The sequence below is a fragment of the Carcharodon carcharias genome, chromosome 3 (genome assembly GCF_017639515.1).
Source record: "Carcharodon carcharias isolate sCarCar2 chromosome 3, sCarCar2.pri, whole genome shotgun sequence".
NCBI lineage: Eukaryota > Metazoa > Chordata > Chondrichthyes > Lamniformes > Lamnidae > Carcharodon > Carcharodon carcharias.
The window spans coordinates 35,525,414-35,551,325 of record NC_054469.1 but is presented as its reverse complement, the minus strand read 5'-3'; the positions used below and the strand labels follow the sequence as shown (position 1 = coordinate 35,551,325).

The 25,912-nt window shown below is 44.8% G+C and overlaps 1 protein-coding gene across 1 annotated transcript in view; it reads left to right on the top strand.

Moving 5' to 3' along the window:
- ptprn2 (protein tyrosine phosphatase receptor type N2) overlaps positions 1–25,912 on the top strand; it is a 749,959-nt gene that overhangs the window by 94,250 nt on the left and 629,797 nt on the right. The window contains exons 4-6 of the mRNA XM_041183926.1: positions 19,216–19,372; positions 21,330–21,828; positions 24,492–24,719. Of these exons, the coding sequence (XP_041039860.1) occupies positions 19,216–19,372; positions 21,330–21,828; positions 24,492–24,719 (884 nt within the window). The remainder of the gene's footprint in view (positions 1–19,215; positions 19,373–21,329; positions 21,829–24,491; positions 24,720–25,912) is intronic.

Sequence of the window (25,912 nt, the reverse complement as noted above, 5' to 3'; positions counted from 1 at the left end):
GTACCTGCAGGTGTAGGCACACTGAATGATTGTGGATGGGGCACATCCCATTGCTCCTGTACTGGATCTTTTGCTGCCACGTGGTAATACAATATCTCCCATTCCCCATATATGCAACATGAGTCCGTTCTTTTGCAGCCCATTTAGTTCCATTGTACAATTTGCTGCTGCTTTAAATCCGCTTCTTCCGTCTCATATATTGGATGTGCACATACTACTGCGGTGGTTTCTATACTACACCCTTCTAATGTGGTGCTAATTACATTCCCTTCTATGTCTACCGTATATGACTGAATGTCATGGTACCTAATATAATAATCCCCCCATCACCCCAATATTTTCTACTCCATATAATGTTCTGCTGGGTGTTGACATAGGTATAACAGGTATCACTAAGACAATTAGCATATTATTATTCACTGTACATTCAACATACATTCTATATACATGTGTTAAAACTCTGAGCTGGCAACCAATCAAGTCACGATCCTTAAGTTGTGAAAGATTAAATAAATGTTCATTAGTTACCCATAAAGGATCTACCCCTTCATTAATCTGTCTTAAATTCTCTCGGGCTTGTTCCAGTGCCCAGGATCCATAGGTGCTGCAAACATAATTTCTGCTTGCTTCATCTGAAATATTTTCCCTATCCCGATCAGTTTATTGATCGTCTCCACATGACCTTCGAGCATGGTAGCTAGGTTTTGAATTAATTATGTCATGCCCTGGTCTGTGTTTAATTGGGTGTTGTGAATTCCCTGTCCTCTTTCTAAAATTTCCTTAAGCTTGGAACTCAGGGTCCGGACCTTCTGGTCAACAGTTGCCAGGTTCTGAATTAAACACTGATGTCCCTGTATTGAATATAGTAGCTGCATCATTTATCAGGCCATGCTTAACTCGGTTCCTTCCCAAACCTGATTGCATCCTGCCGTTGAACTAAGTTGCTTCAGTCATCAGCTGGCCCATCAGAGCCGTATATAGTGTTCGAATACAGGTTGAGCACCACTGGGGCGGGGCAGTTCCGGATAAGTTCAAGACTATGGGTACCAGCTCATGGTGTACATTATCATACAAAACTTCTGATTAACCAGTACCAAACCATTTGTTGGTCCTGGATGCATAGTCGGACAAGGTGGGTCAGTCAGGTGTGATTTGAGAGGCTTCAATTATCTCTACTCGGACTGTGGACGTAGACGTGGGAGGTGGCTGGGTAGTGGTACTAATCTTCTCTTTTGAGCGGACCTCTCACACCCGATCTGAAGCAAACCCTTACTACAATTCAAAAGCACTTGTTCTTCTACTGTTACATTTATCATTCCCCGTTGCGTGTCGCATTCGGCACTGTCCGTGCTGTACCAAAGTTCCTCCTGCGGTACAGGATGAGCAGTGATAATCCCTGAGATAAAAACAAAAAAACTGCGGATGCTGGAAATCCAAAACAAAAACAGAATTACCTGGAAAAACTCAGCAGGTCTGGCAGCATCGGCGGAGAAGAAAAGAGTTGACGTTTCGAGTCCTCATGACCCTTCGACAGTTCTGTCGAAGGGTCATGAGGACTCGAAACGTCAACTCTTCTTCTCCGCCGATGCTGCCAGACCTGCTGAGTTTTCCCAGTGATAATCCCTGACCTTGTTGTCAGTACTGACATGCCCATGACCAGGATCGTAAACCCCTTGGAGACATTAACATCGGCTCCCGTTGTCCTGGTTACCGCTTGTTCAATTGTCATGTATCTTTATCTGTATGTAATGTCTCCAATTACTTAAAAGCAAAAAACTGCGGATGCTGGAAATCCAAAACAGAACAGAGTTGAACAGAGTTCTGTTGAAGGGTCATTTGGACTCGAAATGTTAACTGTGCTCCTCTCCACAGATGCTGCCAGATCTGCTGAGTTTTTCCAGGTATTTTTGTTTTAGTCTCCATTTACTTCCTGTTTTCATATCTACAAGTGCCCACTTTTCACCTGTCATAATTACCTCCTATGGTCCATGCCCATTTGCTCTGGGCTTACCTTGACCATCACATTATTCCCCACTTGGAGGGGGAGGGGGTCCATTGTTGCTCTTTGGATTTGCCTGTTTCCATATCCTTAATCTCCTGTCGGTCTCTGACTTCCTTCCTTAACTCATGCAATTGCTAACTCATTTCCCTCACATAGTCTCGCACCCTTCTTTTTAATAGTCCTACATCTCCTACTATGATTCCCTTGAGTAACTGCATTGCTCTCCTTGTCATTAGTTCAAATGGGGTGAACCTGGCAGTCCTGCTTGGGGTAGGCCTAAGGCGTATTAGAATATTGGGCTGTTCCCTGTCTCTTGAATGGCTTTTGCGATTGATGTTTTTTTTAAAGTTCAGCTCATCCTTTCCACCATCCCCGTGCTTTGTGGTTGGTAGGGAACGTGGAATTTCTGTTTAAATTTAAATTTATACATTTCTTTAATGATTCTTCCTGTGAAATGAGTTCCCTAAATCCATCTGGATAGGCACCCCCCCTCTCCTTCCAGTCTGCTGTCTCCTGCTGCTGTCCCACGTCAGACATCAATTCCTTAAACTGCCAACACAACTCTACGATGCACCTTCTTATCCTGTCTTCCAATGGCTCAGTATCTTCATTTCCAGTGACGGTTCTCTCTGGGAGCTGCTTAACTCTGTCTGTCATCATGGTGTTAATCCTGTGGTCTTACTTTTTGTAGCTCGCAGGCACATTAATACATTCGGTAATACATCTATTTAGCCTTTTTCCAGCTTTCCCTTTACCTATATCCATCTTGTGGTAAATTGTTGTTAAGTATTATTTCTCCTTACCTTTGAATTGCCTGAACTACAGATTCCACATAGTTTTACCTCTAAGTTTTTTTTCCTGACCATGATCACACTAAGATTCTCTTGAGGTCAGTTTCTTTATTGCTTTGATCGTTTATAATGTTTCCTTACTCTTTAAGCCATATTAACTGTTCCATGTCAACAAGGATCTCTGTCTCTAGATCTTTGCTTATCTCCCCTGTGCGGTTTCAATGACTCAGTTGATGGCCAGATTATCAAATTCATTTCCATTAAAACAGTTTGTATATTGTGTCCTCTTTCCCTAACTCATTCTCCTACTTGCCTCATACCATTTTACACATGCAACAGCTGTCTTATTTTGTTCAGGTTGCCTGGAGAGACTTTAAAGTCCAATGAAGTATTCTCATAACAGTTTTAAAACAGAAATCAGGCACTGACATGTTTTGCTTCCTTATCTTCTTCTCAAACAACATTTTATTGTCTCAAAAGTAACCCACTAAATTGTGTCTGACCCGTTTCTTAAAATAACCACAGATTCATTAACTGGGCCAAAAATTGGATTTCTGCCAAACTTTGTCAAGGTCTTGAGCTTAAATCCATATTTTGGGAACAGACTTACAAATACAAAAGCTTGCAGCATTTGAATTAGTGCCAATTGTTGTCAAAAACCCTTTAAAATGAAAATTCCCTTTTGAGAACTTTATCACGAACCAAACCTCAAAATTTAAACCTTGTAAGAACTGTAATTTACACATTCAAAATTAAAACAACCTCTTTTTTATGTGTAATGATTTGTATCCAGATTAGAAGTCGCATATGTTTATCGATACATTCTTTATCTTTGGGAGTATGCTCGTTATTCAAAGTAACCTGTTAAATTACACTGCATTTTACATCTCAAGATTGTCCCAAATTCAAATTACAGTGCTGTTGGAATGCAGATTTCCTTTAATATTTAATTTATCTCTTCAAAAGAAACCCCTTTTTATCCATTGAAACCACCTAGACCGTGTGTTTATGCATTATGGTTTTCCTAGAACCTTTTGTACTTCAGGCAATTTTTTTCCCTCAGAATTTTAGAATACCAACTCTTATGTATCAATCCCAATCAGCTTGGAAGCTGGTGAATAAAGTCTGCAAGGGGGTGGTAAAAAGGTTGGTTCATCTAACCCTGTTTTAGCTTTACAATGCCTTCAAATTACGATTTTTGCTCAAAATCACAACTCAAACCTGATACTCAAAACTTTGGAATGTTTTGCTATACTTTTTCTTTAATCTAATATGAGCTTTCAACTCTAAAATGCTGAACTACACACAAATGACAATTTAAGGAAGGAAACACATTAAAGCTCACATACAACAGTTTCTTTGCACACAAACAAACATATATATTTGGAGGTTTGTATTTATGTTCCTATAATATTGAACTTAATGACTTAAAACTCATACTCTAAATGAAACATCAAGTAGCAGTGGGGGCATTAAGGGATCTTGGAGGCTCCACCTATAGGGACAATCAAACTGACAGAAGCTTACATTTCCTTTGCTCCTGCATGTCACTGCTCATTAACCCTCCTTTTCTCTCTTTCTCTCTCTCTCTCTCTTCAGCACAAGCAGCTCTTGTAACTTAGATCAATTCATTTTTTAAGTTACAGAAAATTCAGTAGCAGATCATTCAGGTCCCAATCATCCTTCCACATTTTCTTGATTAATTTTGACTGTTGTTCTGCTATGAATCCCGTGATGGAGTCCCCAATCGAGTTCTGTAGCACTTTCCTGTTTTGCTGACAGCATTCTATACTGTTTGTCTCTGCACAATTAATTAATGTGGCTCTGACAACTTAGTTATTCGCGGTTAAATTAGGGGTCTGGCTTCCCTGCCTGGCTTCGGCTATGGTTTTATTTCAAATTGTAACCCGCCAGCATGGCTCTGCCTCCTCTTAACTGGGGTCTGGCCTCCCTGTGTGGCTTCGGTTATGATTATATTTCAAACCGTAACCCACCAGCATGGCTCCACCTCCTGCTTCTTGTAGTGGTCTGGCCTCCCTAAGCGGCTTTGGCATTGCTAGCCCACCAGCGCGGCTCTTGCCTCCTAGCATGGCGCCTCTTCTCCCTGTCCTGTCCTGAGTCCTCCTCCCGATTCTTTGATACTCGGCAGGACTATTCTCGGGTGGCCTTGCTGCACTAACTGCGGGTGGTAAATAAAGTATACTCAACCACTTAGCTGAGCCGTCCCAATGATCCAATCCGAGTATCCTGCTGACTACGCTAAACTTTTATGTTAACTTGGACAAACGGACCACAGGAGACTCAGGTACAGGTCATGATCATTTATTCGAGCAATTGCAAGGAGAGAACCATCTCAAGGCAGTTTGAAATAGCACTCTGCTAAATTACAAGTGTTCAGCATATTTATACTTTATTGATCACATAAATCTCTGGCATCAGGTACATCCCACTTTTCACCTAGGCAGAGACCTTCCCTCCTAACCAAGCTGGGACCATCTGTCCTTCCCCTATCTGTTGAAGACCACACTTAATCTTAGTTGTTTTCCAACCTAAGTCTCCAGTCTGACTCTCAGGACATCCAATCTATCTCATTTTTAATTCCTTCATGTCCAGTCTAGCTCCCAGGACTTGCTGGTGATTGCAAGCTCTGCGGGTGCTCAAAGTTCATCTTGTTTAACTGTTTAACTGGTTTGTGCTGGCCTGCCTGTAAATACTAATTTAAGTAACTCATTCCCTTATAATGAATTCTCCCTTACCATAAATCCTCACTTACTTTCTTCCTCCTAACGACCTAAAAGGGAATTTACACATGGACAAAGTGACCATGGCTGAGGTATTAAATGAATACTTTGCATCCATCTTTAGACTATCGGTACTTAAAGTTGACAAGGCACCGGGACCAGATGAGGTGCATCCAAGGACATTGAATGAAGTGAGAGTAGAAATTGCAGGGGCACTGGCCATAATTTTCAGTATTCCCTAGACTCAGGGGTTGTGCCAGAGGACTGGAGAATTGAAAACATTATGCCCTTGTTCAGAAAATGTTGTAAGGATAAGCCCAACAAATACAGAACAGTCAGTATAACTTCAATAACTTCAGTGGTGGGCAAGATTCTAGAAACAATTTTTCGGGATAGAATTAATAATCACATGGAAAAATATGGGTTGATAAGGAAGAGCCAGCATGGATTTGAGAAGGGGAAATTCTGTTTAACTAACTGGCTGGAGTTTTTTGAAGGGTAACAGAAAAGGTCGATGCTGTTGATGTGGTGTGTATGGACTTTCAAAAAGCATTTGATTCAGTGCCACGCAACAGACTTGTGAGAAAAGTTATTGCTCATGGAATAAAAGGGACAGTAGCAATGTGGATACAAAATTGGCTGAAACATAGGAAGCAGAGAGTAATGGTCAATGGATATTTTTTGGGTTGGAGGAACCTTTGTAGTGGAGTTCCCCAGGGGTCGGTATTGGGACCCTTGCTTATACTGATATATATTAATGATCTAGATCTTGGTGTGCAGGGGACAATTTCAAAGTTTGTGGATGATATAATGCTTGGGAGTGTTGTGAACTGTGAGGAGGATGGTGTGGAACTTCAAGAGGACATAGACAAGTTGGTGGAGTGGGCATATAGATGACAGATGAAGTTCAATGTGGAGAAGTGTGAGGTTAAGCATTTTGGTAGGAAGAACATGGACAGACAAAATAAAATAAGGGGTGGAATTTTGAAGGGGGTGAAGGAGCAGAAAGACTTGGGTGTATATGTGCATAAATCATTGAAGGTGCAGGACAGATGGAGAGGGCAGTTAATAAAGCATATTATATCCTGGACTTTATTAATAGGGGCATAGAGTACAAGAGAAGGGAGGTTATGCTGAATGTATATAAGACCCTAGTTAGACCTCAGCTGGAATAGTGTGTACAGTTCTGGGCGCTACATTATAGGAAGGATGTGAACACATTGGAGAGAGTGCAGAAGAGGTTTACAAAAATTGTCCCAGGAATGAGAAACTTCAGTTATGAGGATAGATTGGACAAGTTGGGACTTGTTTCCTTGGAGAGGAGAAGACTGAGAGGAGACTTGTTAGAAGTTTTCAAAATCATAAAGGGGCTGGTCAGAATAGATAGGGAGAAGCTGTTCCCACTCGTTAAAGGATCAAGAACGAGGGGGCACAGATTTAAAGTGATTTGTAAAAGAAGCAAATGTGATGTGAGAAAAAAACTTTTTCACAAAATAAGTGGTTCGGGTCTGGAATGCACTGCCTGGAAGTGTGGTGGAGGAAGGTTCAATCGAAGCATTCAAGAGAACATTGGATGATTATTTGAATAGAAACAAAGTGCAGAGGTACGGGGAAAAGGCAGGGCAATGGCATGAGGTCATAATGCCTCATTGGAAAGCTGGTGCAGACACGATGGACCAAATGGCCTCCTTCTGTGATGCTAAGATTCTGTGATTCTTGGAAGATAGGAATATAAAACTGTTCAAGTATCACTTAATTCATCCTCTTTCCCACACAGCAGAAGCCAATTCATTTCATGGGTTAAGTCCTTGGGTGACATTCCCTTTTGGATTTAGTTGTGTCAGTCTATTTGTGACATCTTTACATAGTGTCCCCATGCTGATTGTTAATTGTCAGCTTTTTCTCTTTCATCACACTTCTGTGACTGAGAGGTATAGATTTCTCAACAAGTGTTTCTAGTAAGAGTATGAATTCTTCTTGGATTTACAAATTTGAAAAAAAAAACATTCTATACAGAAAAAATTGCTCTGTCATTGAATGCTGTGACTGATTCCCAACCCCACCTCCCCTATTTTCATCTGGCATTATGACAGAGGCATTGGTTGGGGCATTTGTGTGAATTATTGCAAAATTAGAAATATTTGCAGGACAAATATTTCCTAATAAAATACAATCTTAACTGAAAGCACTGAGAATGGAATATTTCAAGCACCTATGGTACAACTTTTGCCAGTAACCTGAGAAAAGTGTAAGGAAAGATCAATTCATTCAGCTCCTCGTGAACAAATCCAAAATAATAACTAATCACAATGGTTGTCTAACGGTTCTCCATGACGAATCATGGAAAAAAAACCTATTCTTCTCTGTTACACAGCACCCAGGCGGACCAAACATTGTGCCACTTCTTCCATACATTATGATCACACTTAATCCTGATATTGGCCTGTTGTGTTCTTCTTTTTCTTCTGTTATATCTTCAGTTCATCTGATCTTAAAAGTTAGCTGTCAAGAGAATAGATGGATGGAAATACTGGGAGACTCTGGAGCCAGCATGCATGCAGTTGTTCCTTTCACCTCCTGTTCCCTTACAGGGAGATACCGCAGCCTCCACCTGGTGTTTCCTCACTCAATGCTGTTAGGATTAGAATCTGATGGGTAGTGGGGATCAAGAATTTGCCTGTCATCTATCTCCGATGGTGATCTACCCCTGCCCCAGGCCAATTGTCAAAGGAAAGTCCCTCAATGTGGATTACATCTATCTTATGACCACAGCTGATGTTACTTGCTGAGCAAGCAAAATCCTAGAGGGTAACTTGTCTTACCTTTTATTTTTGTATGAGGGAAAAAAACAACTGACCCTAGGAGTATAGCATCCCATTAACAGTTTTAGGGTTTTAAAGTTAAAAGATTTATTAACAATAAAAAACAACTTAAGCACACATGATTAAAGTTACACAGTTACAACAGTCTGACGTAGCATCCCCCAAAAAACCCACTTGGTTCGAACATACAATTGAACTACTTGGCAACAGCTCCCTTATAAATACTTACCCATAAAAACCCAGTCATATTACCCAAGGCAACAACTGCTGTCACTTTATTAAAGATATACCACTCTCTTCCACTCTCTTCCACTCTGCTGTGGAAATCCAAGAAAGTTCAAAAACAACCTCCTTCCTGAAAAAAGGGCGGAATTGTCCATGCCCATTTGCATTGGGAATGCTCTGCAGCTTGAGCAGACAAATGGTGAGAAGGCCAGAAATCGATTTCACGGCGTCGTGAAACCAGCTCACAATCGACAGGCCGCGTTCACTGCCATTGGACGTCAGGAACCTCATTGTAATACACCTGCATATCATTATAAGGCCAGCCCACCAGGATCATCACACACCGCCCCCCACCCCCCTGACACCCCACCCTCACGTTACATTGTCCATCCATGTCAGCATGATTGCACACTGGTGCAGAACACATCTCGACAAGCGTGATTGCAGAAGTCAGGACTTACTGCCATACCGCGGATGTCCAAGGAGCAGAAAATGCTGGAATCTGACAGCAAGAGTACACTGGAGGAACGTCCATGGCATGCTGGGTGGATTCTCGTGCTCTGTTGCGAAGCAGATCACAAAATTTGGAAAGTCTCTGTTGAGGTTCTGCTCACAATGGATGATGTTTGAGTGGGTGGAGAAGAAGGTCCAGCTGTGTTTGGGAGAGGAAAGTCTAGGATTGACTTGGAGAGGAAGAGGTGTCAGGATGGGGTGAGGTTGGGAGAGGGGGAAATGAAGGTGTCGGGGAGGAGGTTGGGAGGGAGGAGGGAGTACGTGGGGGAGGAAGGGGTAATGGGAGAAGACAGCAATGGAGGAAGTAGGTGGGGTGGAAGGTGTAAGGAAAAGAGTTCAGAGCGGGATAGGAATGCAGAGAGGGGAGGGATTCCGGGGGTTGGAAGGATTGCGAAGAGGGGAGGGAGTCCAGGGGGAGGGAGGAGTGCGGAGAGGGAAGAGAGTCTGGCAGGGAGGAAGGAGTGCCAAGCAGGAGAAAGGCTGGAGGAAGAAGTAAGGGTGGAAGAAGGAATCGGGAAGGGGGAAGGACTAAGATTAGAGGAAGAAGTAAGGCTGGAGGATTGAGTCAGGATGGGGGAAGGACTAAGTGGGAGTGAAGTCTGGGGTCGGGGGGGGCGGTGGTGGTGGTGTGCGGGAGGTCCAGTTGGGTGGTAGGGGGTTCCAAGGTGGGGTGGGGAGGCGTCCAAGAGGGGAAGAGGTCCAGAGTGGGTATGGGGTCCAGAGAGGGGTACCCAGGTGAATGTGAAAGGAAGGGCTCTGATGACTCCACGCTGCCTCCTGGGCAGCGAATTGAGGGTGGCTGTGGAACGAGGGGATGGTGAGAAAGACCGAGGGCAGAATGAGGTGGTAGGATGGGTGAGGGTTCAGCGGTAGTGGTAGAAGGGATGGTGAGGGTGGTTGCTGGAGACTCAGAGGCAGGCACGAACCCTTGGGGGTGGGAAGGAGGAGGTTGGGAAGGTGAATGTGGATGGGGGTGGGATTTTTGGGAAGGAAGGGAACGTGCACATTTACCTGGACATCTCCGATGGAAAAGGGTTGTGGCTTGTAGGTCACGGAGAGGAGATGGAAGGTGATGCTGGGGGCGGGGGGTGTCAACAGTGATGGGGGAAAGGAAATGGGTGACTAGGGGAGGGGAAAAGACGAATCAAGACCGTGCTGTCTAAATCGAAAATGAAGCGACAGTCACGGTGGGCAAGATCAGATGCTGCATGGGAGTGAGATCATTGGGTGGGTGGATGACTGAAAGTGAACCCCAGCAGGCAGCATTGAAAATTCTCAGAGCTTTGAGGTAACTGTGATACATGAAGGATCCGCGTGTGTTGAAGAGTGCTTGCATGATGCTCCAAAAGGCCCTGCCACACCCACACATCTTCCAGAATCACTCTTTGGCCAACTGCTCCCTCTGCGGTGACAGAGGACGAGATTGAGGGGGTGACAGGCAAAGGGGCTGGAGGGAGGGGACAACCTCTTGATTCCTGAGTGGATGACCCAAGGGTGTCCAGCTGCCAGTCTTCTTCCCTTTGGGTGCCCCTTTGAGGGCAAAGAGCACCTGGAGGGACGTCAAGGTTTCCCTCTTGCATTGCCATTGCAGGAACTCACCTGTGGCTCTTGTAATCGGCTGCAGGTCTGCAGACATCTCCGCGTTCTGTTGGACCAGGGTCTCCATCACATCTGCCATCCTCCCCATGGAGACATCCACATGTACATACGTGGGCACCACTTTATCAGAGAGCAGGTGGATGCACTCCTCTGACTTGCGGGTCACTCTCTTAAGAGTGCGCAACAACTCTGTGTGATACTCCCATGCCTTCTGCTGACTCTCCAGATGAGTTGGAAGGCCAATTCTAGAGGCTTGGACCTCACAGATGCCTCTTCCCCAGCAGTCCTCCGAGTGCTGGGGAGCTCGGCCAAACCTGCCTCCTCCTGCTGCGGACCATCAGATTGTGAACTCGAGCCTGCTCTAGATCTAGGTCCCACCGAGGTGTGTTTCCCTGTGCTGGTGGAGGGTGTGGGTAAGCGCTGTGACGGGTCTTCCAGGCTGCTTATTTCCAGCTCTTCAATGGAGGAGGTGTCCTCTTGGAGCTGAGGGACCGGCTGGCTGAAGATGTCAGGCACTTGGCAGAGCTCCCTGTGAACTAAAGAAGAGATAATTAGTGCATGGCAGCAGAATCAAAAGCAGGAGAGAGAGCACTCACCTTTGCATCGTGAGAGGGATGATGTGGTGCGGGATCCTCGCTTGCGTGTTCACCACTGACCTCCACGACGCCGCAGGCGCAGTCCACGTCCTCACCAGTCAGCGCGATGAGTGAGGAGCCTAATGTGGGCTACTTCTCCAACCCGCTCCACTGCCCCTGTCCGGTCTGGAACCTCCCCTGCTGATGAGAGGAGGCTCCTCCTGCATGGAAATAGATGGAGAGTGTGTGAGCAGGATGCATGGCACTGCGTGGAATGTTTGTGTGGTGTGCGGAACCATGGACTGGATGAGGACGTGAGCTTGCGAGGATATGAGCCTGATGGAGATGGTTGGACGTGTGTGAGAGTTAATGGTGTTGTCTCGTGAGGTGTGAGATCTCTGTGGATGTGTGATGGGTTTGTGAGTGTGTGAGTTGAGAGTGATGAGAAGAGTGACTTACCCTGGCGGAACAAATGAGACCATTCATCCTCTGGCAGCACTAGGTTGCGGTCTACTTTTGCAGGGCATTGACGCTGACCACCACTGCCACTGCATCCCATGCTAGATTGATGATGCAGCTGCCCATCCTGCAGCCAGCGCTGGGGTAGAGGACATCTCGGTGGGCCTCCACAGTGTTCAAAAGGCGCTCGAGGGATTCATTATTGAAGTGGGTGGGACGGGGTGCGGTTTGCAGTCTGTTTGCTTTTCAGGGCCATCCTGTCTTTCGTACGGCAGTCCTGGGCTGGGAGTACCGAGAGGCGTGCACACGGCTGCACTTTAAATGTGGTGCCCGGCGTGAAAAAGTGGTGAGGCGATGGTGTGGCGGGTGAATGAATGTTTCCCAGGAATGCATAATTAATGCGGCAGGTTTGGGACAATACGGCGTGAGAAGCCAACATTGTGGCTGGTGAGTAAAACGTCGTTTTACTTGCCCACTGCTGCACTTAGTGCAAATCTGGGGCATATCCGCCCAAAGACTTTTCTGGTCTGCCTTGATGGCTGTTTCAGATTTTGCATCATTTCTCAGCACAGAGCTGGATATCTCCTCCACACAGCCACAACTTAACTAAACATCTTTCCTTAAATATCCTTTTCCTCTTTCATCTTAGATTCCACTGTTCCCCGACACCTCTTTTAACTCAACTTTTTCAAATATAAAAATCTTTCGTGTTTTCCTATTGCGTCTACTTAAATTATATTTAACTACCTTTACTTGTTTACTTATGAAACCATTGTAATTTGGAAAAGTCCCTTGTCTCTTCAAAACTTCCCTTTGAAGTTTAACAGCTGAAAAGTCAAGTTCCTACTTATCTCAATGCAAATTTCAAATCCAACCTATTTACTTAAAAAATCCAACTTCACCATAGAGGCTACAAACAGATATAGATAGGTTAAGTGAGTGAGCGAAGATCTGGCAAATGGAGTATAATGTGGGAAAATATGAGATTGTCCATTTTGGCAGGAAGAATAAAACAGAAGTATATTATCTAAATGGTGAGAGATTGCAGAGCTATGAGGTGCAGAGGGATCTGGGTGTCCTAGTGCATGACTCACAAAAGGCTAATATGCAAGTACAGCAAGTTATGAGCAATGCTATCATTTATTTCGAGGAGAATTGAGTACAGGATTCTAATGCAACCTCATTTGGCATGCTGTGTACAGTATTGGTCACCTTATTTAAGGAAGGATGTAACTGCGTTGGAAGCAGTTCAGAGCAGGTTTACCAGACTAATACCTGGAATGGGTGGGTGGTCTTATGAGGAAAGATTGGACAGACTAGGCTTGTATCCGCTGGAGTTTAGAAGAGTAAGAGGTGACTTGATTGAAACATGTTAGATCCTGAGAGATCTTGACAGGGTAGATGTGAAGAGAATGTTTCCTCTCCACTGTTTAAAAATAAAGGATAGCCCATTTAAAAAAGAGATGAGGCAAAGTTTTTTCACTCAGAAGGTAGTGAGCCTTTGGAACTTTCTCCCTGAAAAGATGGTGGGAGCAGAATCTTTGAACATTTTTAAGGCAGAGGTGTATAGATTCTTAGTAATCAAGGTATGTACCATAGCCAATCATTAAAAATGCATGCATCTGTCAGGCTGAGGGTTCTGTTTTTTTTTGGAAGCCGGTCCTTCAGGCCTGCAGCTCTGGCTGCTCAGGCTGGACGACGAGAAACTCCATTTACAGCACTAGGCCCGGGCCCTCCTAGTCTCTTGGCCCTGGTGCCTGGCACCACCTGCACCCCCTCTCCCAGGCCCTGTTTAAGTGCCACCATAGATTTGCTGGTAGAGGCCGGACTGTTGTTAAGATAGGTGTATATCATAATGGAATCAGGTGCAGAAGGGGGGTTTGTTGGAGGGGCGTGTGTAAGGCTCAGCAACAAAAATTACCAATTATGGCTTGGGGCATAAATAATTCCATTCAGAAATAAACTCTGGTCAGATCAAATCCGTCATGCTCCAGCTTTCTGAATAACTCATTCCTAATTAAATGCACTTGCATTACTCAAGGCATTCAAATCGTTAATATACATTTGGAAGCTTGAGCAGTGTTTGTAAATCAGTACTCAAAGAGCTGAAATTGATGCATGCCCTGAGCAGAAATCATAGACAACTGTACACAAGTGTGACAAGAGCTCGGTAAGTTATGGAGGGAGGAATTATTCTGGCTATTTGGGTAATAAATGTAGTAAAATTGCCTGCACTTTCTGTCTAAACGGCAGCATATGATTTTCAATTTTTTTTTGCACCTTAATCTATTGCTAGTACTGGTTTGAACCATCCAATGGAACATTGCATGTATCAGTGCAGCAAAGGTAGAGCCTTGGCTCAAAAAACAATTATCCATAACAAATAGGTGTTCAAATACCACTACAACCTCTCCCCCTCAAAGACTCCCCATTTACACGATTCTGAGTTAAGTCATATTTCTAAGACAAAGAAGATTGCAGAGTTAAGTAGATTAATGAGTGCAAAAGGGGTGAAGGATAAAGGTGACCTGGGGTAAATGTCAGTAAAACCCTTGCCACCTAGTGAAGAAACAGGAATGTTCGTTGAATCTTGTGATTCTGCAAAATTTGTTTGTTCACCTTTTACCTACGTCATTCATTGCCCTAAATTATAGATTGAATTTCATTTATGCTAATAAATGAATGCAAAAATATAGGTACAATGCTTGTTCTGAGTTTTTAATTATATTCCCTTTCAAAAAAAATCAGAGTGACAGAGAATCCTAGATTATGCGTGGAATTTTCCACTTCCCCCAGCGGCAGGAATCGTGGAGGGCAGGGGCACTAAACTTGGCATGAATAAAAATTCAATTTCCTGCCAGCAGAAAAATGGTTTGGAATTTTGTTCTCCTGACTTTCAAGGCGGGTAAAAGGCAGATCGAGTTTCCCACTGAGTAATTTTGGGAACTACATTTGTACTCATTAGCATCTCATGAATGCCTATTAAAAGGCCAATTTACTGGAATCATGTTCCCCCTCCAAATTAAGTGCTCTGCCAGCGAATAGTTAGAAGGTTCTGTTTTGAGACTGTATATAAGTAGTGCGCACCTGGCAGCATAGAAGACTAACTGCACGATCCCTTGTCATCCATTACCTTTCACCCAGGAGGATGGAGATTTGGAGTCACGAGTTGGCTGCCGTCCACCAGCCGTGCTCCTTGGAGGCAATTCCACTTCCCACCCCCTCTTCACCCCTGCCTCTGACTGCAGCCGATGGCAGATGGCGCAGAATGAATGGCAGCTCCACACCTTGCTGGGATCTCGATGTTATGAGACCCATGAGTTGGGAACAAAACTGATGCAATGCAGGATTCACCATAGAGAGAACAAAACTGAGCACCTTTGACATCCAGCTGCTTCAATTATTAGGGTATCCTTTTATTTGGCCAATTGAGCTGACTTCGAACTCCACCCATCTGAAAAGACCCTCCTCCCGCCTTGAGGGATCTCACTGACTGACCAGCTGTGTGGTCAAGGTCAGTTTGGAAAAATAGTGCACGTCACCTTTCAAACTCGCCCCACCTTCTACCCCACCCCCCACTGTCACCCACCAACTTCCCCCCATGACCATGGACCCACCTAATATCACTATTCCTGTCCCCTCTGTCAGGTGAACCTCCCTCAGTTACCTCGGACCCTATCACCATCCACTTCCACATGCACTCCCCCCTCCCCCACCCCCTCAAAGCCGATATCAGTTACGGTCCCCATGCCCACCCTGACCCTGCCCCATCCCGTCATCATAGCAACCTGTCTTGTCCCCCTCTGTGACCCACCCGATGAGACCTTCACCTATCAGACTCTCACCCTAGGCCTGCCACCCTGCTGCATCCCAAGCCCGCTTCTTACTATGACTGGTCCCTCCTATCACCAATACCCTGAGTTCTCCCCACAGGACCTCACTGTCGGGACCACCGACCCCACCCTCTAAAACACCCTCCCTTCCCCCAACACTCTTCCCTGGACGTTCTACCACCCCACTCCTCACTCATTATCTGGACACTCTCCCTACCCTTCCCCCATAAGCCTGCCTCCCCTGTCCAGCCTTCGATCCACCCTTCTGCCCTACCCACACCGCCCCTCCCTCCCAGCCATTGCCTGCCTCCCTTGTCCAGGCCCTGGCGCAGCGTTTGCGAATGGTACTCGAGTGAAGTTAGGCGAGGTCCCCGAGAAGGAGAAAGCAACATCTATGGACCCCAAAGTCATGGAAGAGCTGAAGCTCATCAGGTGCATGCCACTTATTTACAGTCCTAAATCTGAACGCTCTAAATTCTCACGGGTGGGGAACTGAATTTGGAGGGCGAACTTAATTCCATCAAGGTAGCCTTTTAATGAGCACGTATGAGATGACAGTGCATGAAGATAGCGTTCCCGACATTGTTCGTCAAGAAGCTCGACCCGCCTTGAAAGTCAGGGTAACAAAATTCCGACAGTTTTTCCTGCTGTCGGGAAGCAGAATTTTTGCCCACTGCCAAACTAAGTTCCCCCACCTGTCACAATTCCCGCTGTTGGAGGGAGCAGAAAATTCTATCCTACATCTAGGTGCAGTCCCGATATTGGCAGCTGAGATGGAGGCAGCCTGCTGACTCCTATGCCCTGTTGTCTGAGATGACTTCAGCGGGCATCCTCTACTGGCCTGAGGCCTTGAGGGCCCTGGCCTGCTCAGGGTCTCCTGCTCCAGTGCCGGTGCCCGCCCCCCCCAAACCCTGCCTGATATGCTGGAGTTGATGGGGTTACTGGCAGAGGGGAGTAGGAGTGACAGGACACCCTCGGAGTGTCCTGGGTGGATACCCTTGGGGTGCAATTCCCCTTTGGGTACATGATGGACCATCCCTGACCCCTTGAGGAGAAGGGGCACCTGGAGGGAGCCCCATTCCCCTCTCACCTAGCCACGACTGGAACATGGCTAGAGTGACGATGTACAGGTCCGTGTACAAATCCGGTAGAAACTGCTGGACCTGGATCTGCAAGGCGGCCGCCACCCATCCAATGGAAACTTCAATGTGCTTGCATACCGGAACCACGACACCAGATAGAACGTGGGCGGATTCCTCCATCCTTCATTCCAATCTGGTGACGGCCTCTGACAACTCTCCCTCCCTGTCTTTGACTCTCCAACATGTCTCCTAGTACCGATTCCAGAGGCTTGCCAATGGACTCGGTCTCAGCCACTGATGGACCCGTACCTGTGAGATGATCACTAGATTGTGAACCCGAGCCTACTCTAGAATTAAGTGGTGGAGGGTGCAGATGTACGCAGTGATGGATCTTCATCTGCTTCCTCCTCAGAGCTGGCCTGGGGCTCTGTTTTCTTCTCGAAGAAGACCTCCACCTTTTCTTACTGGTACCTGGAATAGACAGAAGAGAGAATTTGTGAAAGATTAAGCAGGGTCATACATTAAAGATCACTCACAGTCATTGTCTGCACGTTGTTGATGTATACTGGGTAGACCCTCACTGGCTTGTTGACAGAGGTCAATCTCGCCTTCCATGCGCGAACGATCCCTATCCTCACCAGCTAGCTCAGTGGCTGGCTCTTCAAATATTGAGAGGATCCGCAACTCTGGGCTTCCCATGCCGGTCACGGCTCTCTCCCTTTGTTATGTGAGATCTTGTCCTGCATAAAGGCAGATGGATTGACTATGAGCACGGTGGATAAAAGAGCAGTTCAGGACTATGCATGCATTTTGTGTCTGCTGAGTCCTTCCCAGTATTGGATGAAGACATCTTTTGTGCAGGAACTTACGTGAGATGGTGAGCTTAAAGTGGCTGTAATGCTTTCAGTGCTCATGTCCCAGCTGCTGGTCATGTGTGACTCCCTGTGGACTCTAACCCATGGACTCCCTGAAGTTTCACTTAACATGGCGAAGCAGAGAAGATCATTCATGTGTTTGCAGCGCTGCAGGGTGGTCCTTTTCTGAGTGCCACAGCCGCAATCCTCCCCGGCGACCTCCTCCCAGGCCAGCGTGCTCAGGTGGGAGGACCTCTTGCTTCCATTCCCTTGAAAGAGACTTTACTGGACAGCCTGGAAGACAATTCCCAGGGAGGTTTCACTGCACCGTGGTGCAGAGGGTTTGCTTCTTTTCGGGGCCATCGCTTTCCTCTTCACAACACCTGGCCTCCATCGAGTGATTGCTTAAATATGGCGCCAGGATCTTCGACCCCATGATGTAACGGCGGGGCGGACAAACCCTTGCCCCCCCCCCACACCACAAGATTTGCCAAGCTCCAGGCTGATGCATAATTAATGTGCTAAAAAGCGTAAGATTGCGCGTGTTCAGCTGCCCTGCTGCCTCGCGGGAATCAGGCTGACTTTCCGCCTGCCACTGAGCTTAGGGCGGAATTTTCCATTCTTGAGACTGTGTGTTTATGAATCATTCACTTCTTTTCCACACAATTTATTCATCCAGAACTGAAATGATGATCTGTGTTTCGCAAGTAAAAGTAGCAGGATGAAAAGGGGGTGGAAATGATGAGTACCATCGTGTTGAGGAGGGCTGGAGAGAATAAGGAGCCTGAGCTGAAGACTGCTGAACATCATAGGTACCATGGATTGAGAAAGGGTTGGAGGCGAGAACATCATGGTTGATGAACAAATTGACACAATAAGAGGTATGGGTTAGAGAAGGGATGGAGACCAGGGAATCGTAAGTTGATGAATTGATGAAGGGACGGGTAATATAAATACCACACACCAAGGAAGGAGGAAACACCATAGACTGAAGAGATGTTGAAGACCATGAGCTCTATGGCCTGAAAAGTGGATGAACATCAGATGTGTCATGAACTGATGAGGGGTGGGGTATTGAGCACCATGGAATGAGATGGAAATGGAGCCATGAGTATTATTTTCTAATAAGCAGGTAGACTCAATGAACCCCCATTGACTGAAGTGCGGGGGAAGCCAGCAGAACAAGGCGCTGAGAAGGAATACCATGCACTGAAAAAGGGATGGATAACATGAATACAATAGAAGGAGTAAGGGGTTACGGTATGAACCATAGAATGAGAGGGGAATAGGCATCACAAATACTGTCACTGGCAGCTAACATTTGAGGAGAATGACATAGTTGATAAGAGAGTTGGGGTTTTTGCTCCACATGAGCCTCCTCCTATTCTTCTTCATCTAGCCCCATCAACATGTTCTTCGCTCTTTCACAATAAAGGGGCATGTATCAGGTAGATAATTCTTCTTATTCATATAGGTAGGACTAGGCTAACTGATGAGGCGAGGGTAGAACATGGTTGTTGTGGATCAAGATCAGCACATAGCTTGAAGTGAAGCAGCCACACCATCTTAAACTATTCTCTTTTGAGCGATGAAGAGCCTGTTCACCTTTTATTCAGTGCGATGACTTGCTCAATCACTTAATGCTGAACTGTTTTGACTCACTTTTTAAATGTCACTTTCAACTTAACTCATCTGGCAATCTCTTTTTTAATTGTTTAGGGTTACAAAAGAAAAGACTGCAAGTGAGGAAAATTATAAAGGGCCAGATGATGGTGACATGCCAGGATTCAAGTCGCTCCATCAGTACCTTCAGCTTCTCAGTGCTTTATCGCAGCCAGCTAATCCCGTGCCATCTCATAAGACCAGAACTGACAAGGTTTGTATTGATTTTCATTTCTCCCTTTTTAAAATGGTCAGAAGTTATATAACTGGCTTGGACAGTTACTGCCACATAAAACTATAATATGAATTACAATGCATAGCAGTGATAGTTCTTTATTAATGACAAGAATACAGGATTTGTGTATTTTACAATCCTTTTGTGAAGCAGACATAGGACGATGAAAGGGTGGTGGTGAGTTACTCTGTGACTCAAGTCTCTCTCTTACGCTTCAATGCTGCATATTCATGCCCTTCACATCCATGTTCCTTCTCCCTTCATATACTGCCTCGCTATACCCTAGTGAATTGATTTTAAGATCCTCTAATTTTTTGTGGCTTTTCCCCATCCTATTTCAGTAATCTCCTCCAGTTATTCCATCCCAGCCCCCCACCCTCTGTTCCTTTGACTCGGAATTGCTGTTGGTGACCCCTCCCCCTCGTCAGCTCCCCACTATCAGGCTCTGCCATGACGTCGTTAAATATGTAGCTCTCTTCCAGAACTAATGTGCCTCACTAACTCTGTCCTTGACTTCAAAGCCTTCCATAAGCCTATCTTCCCTACTCTACCTTTGATCTACCCAACTGAATTCCTGCTTTCTGTAAAGCTCTGAGTATTTATTTCTGACTGCTATTTTGGCTTTGTTCATTACTGCCCTGCACTAGTTGGATGCTGAGCATTGAGTTTACAAAATCACATAGGTCCCTTTCAATTTCATCCTTACCCATTTGAACACCATTCAAGTATTGCCCATTTTTTTCTCTTTTGTGCAAGATTTTATGTTAACCCTAGATCCCACAACTTTGAGTTTTACAGACAGCTCTTTTTATTCATGGAAGCCCCTGTTAATCCTTAGAGTTCACCTAAGTAATGCTATTAGAAAGAATTTAAATTCATATATAACAATTTAATCATATCTCTCATAAATTTCCAACACAGCTCCTGGTACAATGAAATGGTTTATATTTCAGACAGTGTTGTTTTGTAGGTTAGCATGGCAGCTATTTTTGAATGCATCAATGTCCCACAAACAGCAGCAAGGCAAAATTACTAATTAATTGGTATTGTTTGATGGCAGAATGTTGTCTATAATCCTAATTTTCTCTTAAAATAATTTTCATAGAATCTTAAACTGTTCTACTGGTTCAGGTGTATATGAAATGTCTCCCCCAAACATTGACACCTCTCTCTCGCAATGCTGCACTGAAGTGTCAATACAGACTCAAATCCTTGAGTGGGGCTTGAACCCAAGCCTTCTGGCTTAGAAGCAAACAACTGAGCTGAGTTATTAGTTTATCAAAAGCTTTTCCCTCTGTCTGAGCTTTGATGGATAGTAACAAGGAACTGGGAACTGATTTCTGCTGCGGTATTTTGGTCAGACATCTCTCCCCAGTGTTGGTGGAGAAGATTAAAATTGGAGGAAGATTGGCATAATAAGGCTGATGAATTATGAAGTAGAAGATAAGGGAAATAACCAGTTATAAAGAAAATAAACATAAGAGGGGGAGATTTTCACCTTCGCCTCATGGGCTCTAATCTATCAGATATGCCCATGGTAGAACCCAGTCAACTTTCCCCAGAGACTTCACCAATGAGGAAGAATTGATGCACAAACTTGATTATACATATCCAACTGTAGAAGGCAAATGGAAGAAATGTAACTGTAAAGATAGAATGTGATTTGCCACTTTTGCTCTTCAGGCCATGAATATTCACCCATGGGAGGAAAAGATTCCAGGTTGGGAAGTAGCAGATATGGAAAACTCAGCACTGGAATTTTTACATAGACTATTTGAACCAAGATTTCCCTTCCCCTTTAAATACACAGATAGTAAGAATTAACAATCTGGATTTTATTCATCTAGATTAGCTTGTAAATAATGATTTTATTGGAAGCCAGTAGCACATTCTGATGATTTGCAAACCATGTTGTCTTATTTGTGTTTCATGACAGAGTGAGACAGCTCAATCGGACTCGTCCTTGGATAGTCTCCTCCAAAGAAACAGAGGGAAAACTTCATCCAACCATTTCCTCGTATTTCATCACCAATACCCTGACAATGAACGTGCTCAACCCAGGCCCTTAAGTCAAGTCCAGCAGCAGAGAGGTCAGCTTCAGTCACAAGAGGAGTTTCCTGTCAATGAGCCCATCGACAACAAGCAACTGGTAGCACTACTGGAGCGTTATTTGGCACAGAAAATGGCAGCGCAGACTGCTGCAAGGGGAAATGATTTGTCAGTCAACCCAGATGTCCGGCTTAAGGAAGCATTGGGCTCATCAAGGAACCAGCAACAGGAAGGTGCAAATAAAGAGAGCCAGGGAGGTCATCCAAGAAGCGAGCTGCTCCATCGGAAAGCTGATGACAGACTGCCAGAATTGAGAGAGGAGAAAGCCCTGTATAAATCCAGTGCCAGTAAAATCAATGGAAAAAACCCACTGAGTCACTTGGATGGTACGAATAAAAATATAAATGAAAATATTTTTCTGAGACAGTATAAAGATTCTGAGTTTACAAAGGTTGCTTTTCAAAATTGCGAAGCTATTTACCTTGGAACCATAGAATTTTTGCAGCACACCATTTGCTCTTTCGCACACATCCAGGCTCTGAAAGAACTATCCAGTTAGTCCCCAAATATTTATCCATTCCCTTTTGAAATCTATTATGGTTTCTCGTTCTTCCTTTGTGTAAAAAAAGTCAGCAAGTAAATTGCAGTACAGTAAACCCCTGTAAGGTCTTTAGGAACCAGTCTAAGCGGGTGTTAGAGAAAGTTGTGTGTAGGAGAGATTTGTTTTTAGTACAGCTAAATAGGGGAGGCAGTGACATAGTGGTACTGTTACTTGACTAGTAATCCAGACACTCAGGGTAATGCTCAGGGGACCTGGGTTTGAATCCCATCATGGCAAATGGTGGAATTTGAATTCAGTAAAAATCTGGAATTAAAAAATGAAACCATCATTAACTGTCATAAAAACCATCTGGTTTATTAATGCCCTTTAGGAAAGGAATTCCGTTGCTCCTTACAGGTAAAGTTGACTCTTAACTGCCCCTTTAAATGGCCTATCAAACCACTAAAAGGCCTACAAAAAGGAATGAAGCTGGGCAGACCATCTGGTATCAAGCTAGGCACCGGAAAAACAAAGGCAACTTTTTGACCCTGCAAAGTCCTCCTTAATAACATCTAGGGGCTAGTACCAAAATTGGGAGAGTGGCTTAGAGACTATTCAAGCAACAGCCTGACATATCCTTCCTCATAGACATGTCCCATACGCCACCATCTCCATCTGTGCATATTACCTTTCCAACCGGTAGGACAGGCCCAGCAGAGGTGGCTGCACAGTGGTATACAGTCAGGTGGGAGTTGCCTTGGGAGTCCTCAACATCGATTCCAGACCCCATGAAAGTCACATAGCATCAGGTCAAAGATGGGCATGGAAACTTACTGCCGATTACCACGTATCACTACTCCTCCATGTTGAACACCGCTTGGAGGAAGCACTGAGGGCGGTGAGGCCCAGAATGTATTCTGGGTGGGGGGCCTTCAATGTCCATGACCAAGAGTGACTCGGTAGCACCACCACAGACCAAGCTGACCGAGACCTAAAGGACATAGTTGCTAGACAATCTGCTGCAGGTGGTGAGGGAATTAACAAGAGGGAAAAACGTACTTGACCTCACCCTCACCAACCTGCCTGCCGCAGATCCACCTGTCTTTGGCTGTATTGGGATGAGTGACCACAGCACGGTCCTTGTGAAGATGAGTTCTATCCTCACATTGAGGATATCCTCCATTGTGTTGTGTGGCACTACCACCATGCTAAATGGGAGAAATTTCAAACACATGTAGTAACTCAAGACTGGGCAACCACGAGGAGCTGTGGACCATCAGTAGCAGCAGAGTTGTACTCAACCACAATCTGTAACCTCATGGCCAAGCATATCTCCCACTCTACCATTACCATTAAGCCAGGGGATCAACCTTGGTTTAATGAAGAGTGCAAGAGGGCATGCCAGGAGCAGCAGCAGGCATGCCTAAAAATGAGGTGTGAAGCTACAACACAGGACTACTTGCATGAGAAACAGCATAAGCAGCAAACAATAGACAGAGCTAAGCAATCCAAAAACCAACGGATCAGATCTAAACTCTGCAGTCCTGTCACATGCAGCCGTAAATAGTGGTGGACAATTAAACAATTCAATGGAGGAGGAGGCTCCACAAATATTCCCATTCTCAATGAGGGGGGAGCCCAGTACATCAGGGCAGAAGGCAAGACATTTGCAACAATCTGCAGCCAGAAGTATGGTGTGAATGATCCATCTCGGCCCCCTCGAGAGGTCCCCAGTCTTCAGCCAATTCAATTCACTCCACGTGATATCAAGAAACGGCTGAAGGCACTGGATACTGCAAAGGCTTTGGTCACTGACAATATTCCGGCAATAGTACTGAAGACTTGTGCTCCAGAACTTGCTGCACCCCTAGCCAAGCTGCTCCAGTACAGATACACGGTCAAATGCTGCTTTGATGTCAAGGGCAGTCACTCTCATCTCAACTCTGGAGTTCAGCTCCTTTGTCCATGTTTGAAACAAGACTCTAATGAGATCAGGAACTGAGTGGCCCTGGTGGAACCCAAATTGGGCATCAGTGAGCAGGTTATTGCTAAGCAAGTGCTGCTTGATAGTACTGTTCACTTCTGTGAATGTCATACTCACTTCCTGTACCATATCAGCCATCCCATCTCTACATTATTTTATTCGTTTTTCGGATTTGAGCTTCACAGGCAAGGCCAGCATTTATTACCCAGCCCTAATTGCCCTTGAGAAAGTTTTGAGCCACATTCTTGAATTACTCAATTCATGTGGTGTAAGGTACAGCTACAGTAATTTTTTTCTGTCACTGTTTGATATAACTGAGTGGCTTTCTAGATGATTTCAGAAAGCAGTTAAGAGACAGCTACATTGCTGTGGGTCTGGACTCACTTGTAGGCCAGACTAGGTAAGGATAGCCAATGTCGTACCCTGCAGGAAGAAAACCCCATAGGACATCTATTTATTCCTCTTTATTTTTCAAACAATTTGACATTAGAATGCTCATAATCTGCCTTCTGGTTTGCTATCAGAAAATTTCATCCAGTCTGTGGTGCAGCAGCTTGGGATGCAGCACGTGAATATGGATGGCATGACTTCGAAACAGCTGGATGAATTGTCCGATGTCATAGCCGATGCTCTGCAGGTTGTAGATGATGATGCAGCCCCCAGCGATGGAAACAAAGGCAGCCTCGAAGCTAAGCAAGACTTTCAACAGAAGGAAGAGGAGGATGCAATTAAAAGAGATGAGCTCGTTCTGGGTAAGGATGACTCACTTTAAAGCTGTTCTTTCATGTACCACCTACATGGGAAAACATATTGTTGTGACATTACTAATTACCTGCACATGCACAGGAAAGTTTTAAAAATTTAGTGAAGGTTTCTCATTGATCATTTGCTGCCAGCCTTCCCTCTAAACACAAAGCATGTCAGGATATCAACACTGATGCTGTACATGGCCAGAGTTGTTTTGGACCTGGCGATCTATCTTTGGAGAAGGCACCAAACATGAGCCTTCCTTTGTAGCAGTGCTCTGACTTGAAAATTGGCAGCACATTACATGGAATGTTGAAGAGTAGCTCCATTAGATCACTGGTCTCCATTTGAGCAGCACTCTGCAACACTCTGATCAACAAAATAAAAACAGCTTTGGTTGGGAAGATCACCTAGGCTAGGTGATCCACTGATAGTACATCCAGCTTCGGCACTGTTCAAATTAGTTGGTGAACAATAAGAAAGAATTTGCATTTATATAGCACCTTTAATATACCAAAACATCCCAAGGTCCTTAACAAGACCATGATCACACAACCATTATTGACATTGAACCACAGAAAGAGATAGGAGCACAGGTGACAAAAGCTTGGTCAATGAGGTAGGTTTTAAAGAGCATCTTAAAGGAGGGGTGAGAGGAAAAGAGTATTAGAGAGCCAGTTGGCAGTTGAAGGCATGGCTGCTTTTGGTGAAGTGATTAAAACTGGGGGTGCTTAAGAATCAGAGTTGGAGAGGTGCAGAGACTGCAAGGATTCTACGGCTGGATGAGGCTACAGAGGCAGGCTAAGATAACAACAGTCCCGCATGTCTACATACAAAATGAATACCTGTTCTTTAATCTTCCCTGTATGACAGTTAGCTTCAGATACAATCAAGGTGACCTTTGTACATTGCATCAATGCAATCAGGTTGGTCACTTCTGGATCTGATATGTTTGGTATTAGCAGCTGAGATGATGTGGGATGTTAAATCAGAAGAATATTAATGACACCATTATGGGAGCCTTAGCTTTGAATGAATATGTGCAATGAACTGGGTCACTGAACTGATGGAGTCAGGCTCTCTCAGGGAAAATGATGCAAAAGAGAATTGCACAAATGTTTAATTTCTTCCCCATTTTAGTAACAATCATGCTTTTACCGCGTTTATGGTGCCTGATCCGTTGCAACTTACAGAAGCT